The sequence below is a fragment of the Chinchilla lanigera genome, unplaced genomic scaffold, assembly GCF_000276665.1.
Source record: "Chinchilla lanigera isolate Chin_1 unplaced genomic scaffold, ChiLan1.0 scaffold00060, whole genome shotgun sequence".
In the NCBI taxonomy this organism is placed as follows: domain Eukaryota; kingdom Metazoa; phylum Chordata; class Mammalia; order Rodentia; family Chinchillidae; genus Chinchilla; species Chinchilla lanigera.
The window spans coordinates 12,290,715-12,299,354 of record NW_004955461.1 but is presented as its reverse complement, the minus strand read 5'-3'; the positions used below and the strand labels follow the sequence as shown (position 1 = coordinate 12,299,354).

At 42.6% G+C, this 8,640-nt stretch overlaps 1 protein-coding gene across 3 annotated transcripts in view; it reads left to right on the top strand.

Moving 5' to 3' along the window:
* Fam135b (family with sequence similarity 135, member B) overlaps positions 1 to 8,640 on the top strand; it is a 298,271-nt gene that overhangs the window by 204,440 nt on the left and 85,191 nt on the right. For all 3 annotated transcript variants that reach the window (XM_005398048.2, XM_005398047.2, XM_005398046.2), the window contains exon 7: positions 3,334 to 3,460. In XM_005398048.2, coding sequence (XP_005398105.1) covers positions 3,334 to 3,460 — 127 coding nt within the window. The remainder of the gene's footprint in view (positions 1 to 3,333; positions 3,461 to 8,640) is intronic.

The window sequence follows — 8,640 nt, the reverse complement described above, 5'->3', positions numbered from 1 at the left end:
TATTAACTCAGTTCTCTTGAGCTTTGGGACCACAGTTTCACAGCAGATACCAAGAGAAGCACAAGGAGGCTGTTAGACGTATTTAATAAAGTAGTACTTATAAAACCCTTGGCCATGCATTCAACAGATTAATTTTTATTTAGCATCTACCATATTCCAGGCCCTGATCTAGGCTGCATGGCTGACATTAGTAAGCACTTAATAAATGGCAGATAACTTTTAGCATGGGAAAAGCAGTTCAACTTGGGATCTGAAAGGAAAGCTTCATGGAAGAAATGGCTCTTGTGCTCTGCCCACGCCATGAGACTGTGACAGTGAAAAATGAATTTGGGAGAGTAAATTGCAGGTAGGTTTGAACAGTGTAATTAATGGTGCATTAAAGAATTGAAAATCCATTTGTTTTGTAAGAAGGAGGCACTGAAGGTTTGAGCAGGGGAATAACCTGATGAGGCCTGCGTGCTGTGAAGATGCGCTCAGAAGCTGAGTGGGTGGGGCTGGTGGGTGACGTCAGGACGGAGGCAGGACAGAGGAGAGGATGAGTCAGGAAACAAGAAGTTTTCCCACCACCCGGAGCAGGTCTCACACTTTTTGCTATAATATTAATGAGGACCCGGGGATGTGGGGAATCGTAGCAGAAAAGGTAACCTCCTACAGGAAGAGTCCTTTCCAAGTCAGGCTGCAGCCCTTTGCAGGAGACGAGCGCAGATAGAGTCAGTGAAGACTGAAATTTCTCCAGGGATAGGGGTAAAAATAGAATGCTCTCTGGATTTGCAGGAGTGTTCTTGGCTCTCAGCAGCTAAGAACAAAGGGAACCCTTTCAGATTGTGGGAAATACCTGTCAAACAGGGCAAGCACTGGCTTTGCCAGAAAAGCAGTTTTTTGTAGCATCAGTTAGAGCCAATAAATACGAAACAAGTATGAAATTAAAAGTTAACCTCAAAAGACCCTTACCCTTCCCAGAAATAGAACAACAACAACAAAAAAAATCCAGTTTTTGACCCTTCATGTGAATTTCTTCTGAGGCATTCCCATCCACTGGGAAAGCTAATCAGGGTTCAGAATTAAGTATATAACAGTTTCTTTTAGTTATTGGTTTGCAGTTTGTCCACTGAATCTACTGGGGTCATCTGTATGCACCCAGCCACGTCATTCTTCTTCAGTACTTTTCCTACTGTCGCTGAGTGGTAAACTTACCCCAACTCTCAAGTCACTACAAATCAGAAAATGATAATATATTATATTACATTATATTATCATCCCTCAATAGGGGAAGAAACTTGGTTCTAGGACCCCCAAACATACCAAAATCTGAAAATGTTCAAGGCCTTTATATCAAAGAGTACAGATTTTTCCATAATCTATGTATATCCTCCTATATACTCTAAATCATCTGCATATCACTTATCATAGTCACTAAAATGTGAATGCCATGAAAATAGTTGTTAGACCTTAGTATAAAGACCTTCTCATCCAAATATTTTCAATCCATGCTTGGTTAAACATGTGGATGGAGGGACAACTATAACGGAGGTTTTATCAACCCTAGCTGTGTATATGTAGTAATGACCTTTTATATTTATTATATTACCAACAATAGTTACTAGGGTTTACTTAGTCATCACTGTTTTCCAGGCACTAAAAGCTGCCTTTTGGCTAATCTCAGAGTCCTCACAATGACTCCATGGCTGGAGTTCCTTATCACCCTCTGACATATGGGGAGACAGAAGCAGTGGGAAGTCATAAACACTGCTATGTCAAAAGAGACAGGTGACGCTGGGACCCAACCCCCGGCAGATTGGTTTTAATAGCTGACTGCTCACTGCTTGCTGTTCCTTACCTGATACCATTTCTCACTATGCATCTTTTACATAAAGCTTATTTCAAACCCTGTACCAGTCCACCAGCCTCAGTTTACCTCTATTGCATTCTGCCTGATGGCTTGTCCACTTCCTGCTCTAGGTCAAGGTGTCTATAAGGTGGGGACCACACCTCCATCCACTCAACACCTAACATGTGGCCTGGCCAGTGATGTGGGCCTAACATTTGAGAAAATAAATTCCACAGAAATATACTACTAACTTTATTTTCCTGTCAATATTTTAAGCAGGAGCATGGGTCTCTTGGATGAAATCTCTCTTCAATTTTTTTGAGCAGCTGTGGTAAAGCTGATGCCACTTGAGGTTATTGATTATCCAGACGCTCTGTGCCAGGAAAGATTTTAAGTCCTATGGGAGAACTATAATGCATGTATAAGATAGGATTCATTATATAAAGATCAACATGAAACAGTGAACCATAACCAATCAGTACAAGAGAGCTGAGAGGAAAAATGAGTGAAAGCAGTCTCTCTGAGAGATTAATTAAAGTGAAAAAGGTTAAGGTAGAGGAGATGGCCATGAGCCTAAATGAGATAAAATCCAATGACCACACCACCTCTCCTAATCTGCTTTCATTATGACATCAATGGTTGCTCTTGCACAGTGTCTGCTGATCTTTACTGTGAATCACAGAGCAGGACAGGATATCTATTTTTGTCTGTCACACAGGTCACAACATTCCTGAGTAGCATGGATATAGTGAATACTTTATTATTAGGGAGGTTTGGAACATTCTCCCAGACAACTGCATGGATCGTGGAGTAGACATTGTTTTGAGTTCTCATGTAGAAAGACCCAGCAGCAGTTCAAGGAAGGATACAGTGAGAGGCCCTCCCTACAGAGGAGGCACCACAGAGGAGGAGAAGCAAGACCTGTGATCCAGCTGCACCTCTGCTGCTGATCCATCCCACCATCTCTGGTTGATGCAGCCCTAGAGCTCTGCCTCAGGATCTCTCAGTCCGCTGACTGGTGTCACTGAGGGTGGATGTTTTGGTGTACAAGTGCAGAATGTGTGTCACCCATAGATTCTAAGTGCACATGGCCATTAAACTCCATGGTCATGAAAATGTCAAAATATTCTGTTCAAACACCAGCTAGAGCAGTGATGGCAAAGCTTTTATAGACTGAAAACCCAAACTGCAACCCCAAATGCACTTATGTATCACAAAGTGCCAACTCTGCAATCAAACCTGGACACCGAGGTTTTAGTTTAGGAAAAACAACTGTTATCTGATGCTCGGCTGCTGGGCCAATTTGGCTTGCTTGCCGACAGAGAGGGCTCTGAGTGCCAACTTCAACATGCGTTCCATATGTTAGCCACCCTAAAGGATGAGCTCATGTTGCTAAATTGCCCACTGTGTGGGCTTCCCAGTAACACCCTTCACAGGGGCTAAGCTAATGGTGCCATTGCCTGAGTTACAACCCATTTCTCCCTCTTCATTTCTCTCCCTTTTAGTTTTACTCGCCCAGGAAGAGGATCTTGGCTTGGTAAAGGAGGCCCAGATACAGGTCAAGAACAGTCTATTATCTCCCTGGAAAACTTGGTCTTTGGAGCTGGATACTGCAAGCCGACTTCCTCAGAGGTAATGTCTGCAAGTCACCCTTAGAAAGTCCTCTTCCTGTCACTTCACCCTCACTAGCCATCCCTTGTTCTTCACATCGTTGCAAAATTTATCACCCACAGTCCTCAGGCCCAGCCCTGTGATGGGCTCAAGGCATACGGTGCTCACCTGGTGCCTTCTCGATGTGGTCCATGTCTTGGAGGACATGGTCCTGTGGAGGGCAGGACTCTGTTCTGTTAGGGTTCTCTTAGACCACACAGCGACAATGACTTGTTGGCGCAGAGCCACGCCTGGTTTTTCTCATAGAGGATTTTGGGAGTTAATATGTGCTAAAATATAATAGAAGCTGACTCAGCAGGCACATGATAAAATCTAGTGTTTTGTTTTGTTTTATTTTGTTTTTCCATTTCTTTTCTGAGCTGTTTCTGGGGGTGTGTGGCAGAGCAGACATCTCTGTCTCTTAGAAGAGTCAGATAGAATGGCTTATTCGTGGGTGCTCAGCGTTGAACTTGCTTGTGACGCTTAGCTCAATGCGTTATTTTCAGGATTTGCTTCTTTTTGTGTGCTTTTTCCATTGGGGACCCATCCAATTATGTGGATTTAGGGCTGTGCACCCACCTCGTGCCTTCCCACCAGGCAAGGCTGCCAAGCAAAGAATAAAATCCACTCGCATCTTCTCCTGGGAGTCAGGCATGCAAATCCCTGAGAAGCCCAGAGCATCAGCAAACAGCACTGGAATCCACAGACAACCTTGCCAGAGGATTAGGGAACAGGTGTCCCCCCTGAATAAGCATTTGCAGAGCGAGAGCTTTACAGAAAAATGAGCTGATTGCCACAAAAAGTCAAGAGGTGGTGAGTATGACACAAGGTGTGCTGTGCTCTTTCATGTCAGCTCAGACCCTGCACCCTGAAGCCCTGTCTTTTCCCGCTGTGTCTGGGACTCTTAGAGTGGGTAGAGTGAATGCTTGTACTCCTCCCAATCTCCAACCAGCAACTTTGCATAAAAGGACTCCTGTATCCTCTAACCTGTGGCTTATCTGTCAGTGGGGGACCAATGCCAGCCATGAGATTGTTGAAAAGATCAAAGGAAGTCATTATGGAATGGCCTTGAGGATATAGCCTGGCACAAAAATGTCCAAAAAAACTCTCCACTGGTATTATTTTTCTTTTTCTTCATCCAAATAACTAAACTATCACTCCAACATCTCCTGTTTGATACAATGGATAGGACATCATGGATAGAAGTCTTTCGCGTGGTTTTGGTACTAAAATGCTGTGTGATATTGAGCCAGCTACTCACCGTGTCTGGTTCTGTTTTCCAAGAAGTAGGAAGGGAATTGGATGCAATCTTCCAGGAGGTTTCCTTCAGCCTTTTCTCTACGGCTTTTATTGCAATAATCTTGCATCTGTCAGGTTCAGTAGCAGCTGGAGTTTTAACTGAGGGAATGTAATATTATGTATCTCCATTGCCTCGGGGTTAAGGGACAGAGAGAAAAAAAGAGAATTATTTCAATGATTTGACTCATGCAACTGTAGAGGCTGGCAAGTCCAAAATCTTCAGGGTAGGTTGGCAGGCTGGAGTTTCAAGGAAGGCCTGCATTCACATTCAAAGTCAGTCTTCTGGCAGAGTTTCTTCTTTAGCGTAAATATATCTTTTCTACTAAGGCCTTCAGCTAATTAGATGACGTCCACCTACATTACTGAGAATCATCTGCTTTATTCTCAGTCTAGTGATTTCAACATTAATCTCTTCTAAAATATACCTTTGCAGGAATATTTGACCAAATAGCTGGGTACTGTGGGCTTAAATACCCCAAGCTGGTGCACAACATGACCACCACTTCTAGTCAGTCTTTAGGGTCTGATAGTCTATCATTGAGGATCAAGAATCCAAAGCCTTAGTGTCAAGAGAATCCCGTCTCCTCAGTCCAGGAGGACTGCCCACCCCTTGTTTCTGAAATAAGCTCGGCTGTCTCTATGCCCAGAAGAGGAAGGCCTACATGGTGGACAGACACAGCTGGAAGAGAACATCCTTGTGTTTTTGGCAGAGCCTCAGTGCACTCACTCATTGGTTTATCTCCAATCATTTATTTGTCCCCTTCTGTATGCCAGTGTCTGTGTCCTCCAAGGGCTATGAAGAGGAATGAAATCCCCTCCCTGCTCTTAAGGGGACTTGTGAATTGCTGTGTGAGATAAAGAAATTATTTAAAATAGTAAACCTCGCATAGGTGGAGAAATATGGTGCTGATTGTGTCAGATCAAACCTTGGATGCCCTACTCTCTCTGCAGTACTTGACTGATCATTTATGCATATGGACTCTTTCCATTCACACAATGCCCTTTTTATATTTCCCTTTTAAACATGAAGAAGTTGAGACAGAGAGAGGTTATTTTCACAGTCACACAGCTGGGCAGGAGTCAAACTGGAGTTTGAATCCAACGGGGTGATACCCACTCTGCCACTGATCACGAGGTTAATGGCTAAACAAAGGACATGCATTGGTATGTCTTCTTTCACACTCTAAGCCCCACTAAGTCAGAGCACACTACTGCTTTATTAACCTGTGTATACATGGTACTTGGCATACGCTTAGGAGGCCTTTATAGCATGGCTAAGTGTTGGAAGGTATAGAATTTAAGGACACATGGGTGCAGGAGAAGGAAAGCACCTCCAGGTTCAGGGGTAGGCCCCATCCCTTCTTCAGCTGCAGACTGCAAGGGGCTCCCCATGTGGGCAGCGTATGCTGCTGTGGCAGGCAGGATCCATCTCCAGTGAGGATGTTGGTCACCATTGTGAGATGCCCTCTGTCCTATGTGCAATGTAGAAGATAGTGTTCTAAGGAGAGGTGCACATGTCATTGAGAAATTTCTTGCAATTGTTTTTCTTTTAAGCTGGATTATAGAGTTTCAGACTAACACTTTCCATAAAGGAGTAATGCTCAGCTCTTCCTGTACTGGGTATGCTTGGCTTCAGAGTCCCTTTCATGCTGAGCCTTATGCCCAGAATGACACTTTCATACTGATGGGATGTGTGTATCTAACAGGGCAAATCGGAAAGGGGAAACTGAGGCACAATGCTGACTTCCAGGTTGTAATTTCCCCCTCACAATCTTTATACTTTTGTCCCCATTGTATTGAGATCTTTGCATATCAACTTTTCTTTGAATATATCTTGCTTTTACTGAGAGCATTCACATATCATTTTCATGAGATCTACAGGACTAGGTGTAAGATATGGACATCCATCCATCATTATGATTGAACATATCACTGTATGATTTCTAGGCTGTGACCTGTCACACAGTAAAGATACCACCCTTGCCTATGCACTAATCAAATACAGAAGCTGCCAAAAAATGTATACACACTTTAGGAAAATAAAAACTTATATAAATATTTTCATTCTAATTTTCTTGAGACATCATGAGGTTAATACAAATTGCTTTCAGCCTCCACCATTATAAGAGGTTCTCAGCATGCTGGCCATTAGCTTCTGGATATTTATTGTATGGCAAACTGCTGCTTGTGTAACCCTGGCAATCAAGGTTGCTGCTTATGGATTTTTAATTTCTTCTCTAAGGGCCGGCCATATTGTGTGCTTTCGTCAATATTCTCTAGGGTCCCTCATATGAGGGAAATACCATCTGTTGAAAGAAATAGTAGCAGTGTTCTTTTCCTGAAGTAAGTATACATTTTTTTGTGGACTTTGTTTTATTTCTCTGACAATGAGCGAGGAATTACAGACTTAGCAGCAGGAAAAGCAAGTGAGCCTTCTTGGTGGTCATCTTCACTTCTGTAGCCCTCAGTGTCCAGCCTAGAGGCATACAGTGGAGCTGCTCAGGCAATTGTGGGTGAGTAATTAAAGTGGAGATGCTTACACTTACATCCTGTTCCACCAGCAAGAAGTGACCACAGCTGAAAGCCATCAGGCATGTGTTAGTTGCCTTTCTCTTGTTGCTGAGACAAAATACCTAACACATAAAATTAAAAGAGGAAAGGTTTATTTGGGCTCATAGAGGTTTCAGCCCATAATCTGCTGGCTCCAAGGCAGGGTGACACATGGCAGAGGGGCAACTTTCATGATGGTGGAAGATAGCAAAAGCAAGAAGAGAGGGAGGGAAGAGACAAACCTCTTTCTGTCCTTATATGTTATACAAGCTACCTGTCCTAGGGCAGGTGTAGCCCTCTCAACTTTAATCCAAGCATTGGAACAGAATCAATCACAAACTTTAGATTCAACCACCTCTGAAAAACCCACATCTCATCAGTGCAGGAAGCTTTGGAGGAAATCTAGACACAAACCATAATAAGACACAATACTCATAGTGCGCAGGGACCACAATAGTTTTAGGAACAAAAAGAATGTTTGAATTTCTTTCAAAGTAGGGAACAAAAAAGTGGAAATACGTTTAAGCTTTAGTTATATTCATTTTACACCAATGTAGTTGTAAAAGTGTAATTTGAATTGCCTTAAGGATAAAAGATCTTGTGAAGATCAAAGTACTATGGCCACAAAAATCATAAATTTGGCTCCCAGAATGATTACTTTTATTCCTCTGTATTGTCTCCTGATCATAGATGAAAGAATGTAAAGTCCAGGTGCTTTGGAGATTTGTAAACCTAGAATTTACTTCTCTATTGGCCCTGTGTTATGTTGAACTCATTGCTGTGCGTTGAGACCTGCGCACAGATTATTTTATGTGAACGTCCGCATGCAGGGGGAGCAGGTGAATGAAAGAAGCACCAGTATTTCAACATTTATGAATAAATAATTACCTGGGAATGGTTAGAAGTTTCCAGGAAACTGTCCTCCAGGTGCATTTATGCTGTCATTTATGAGTAGGTTGCTGTTTTAAGTCTGAGTAACACCCTAGTATATCTTTATTGACTTACCTGTTGGTGAATGTTTGTAATGTTTTCACATCTGGTCTATTGAAAATAATGCTGCAATGAACATGGGAGTGGAAATATCACTTTGAGACCCTGATTACAATTATTTTAGGGTCAGTATTCAGACACAAGAGACTGCTTGAACACACACTAATGCTGTTTGTAGTTTTTAGAGTAAACTTCATAACATTTTCTATAGTGGATGCGCCAATTTACATTCCCACTAGCAGTGTACAAGGTTCCAGTTGTTCATATCCTTCTCCTGATGACAAGACAAGGCTGTCTTATCTCCTTTCCTTCTGTTCTCCTTC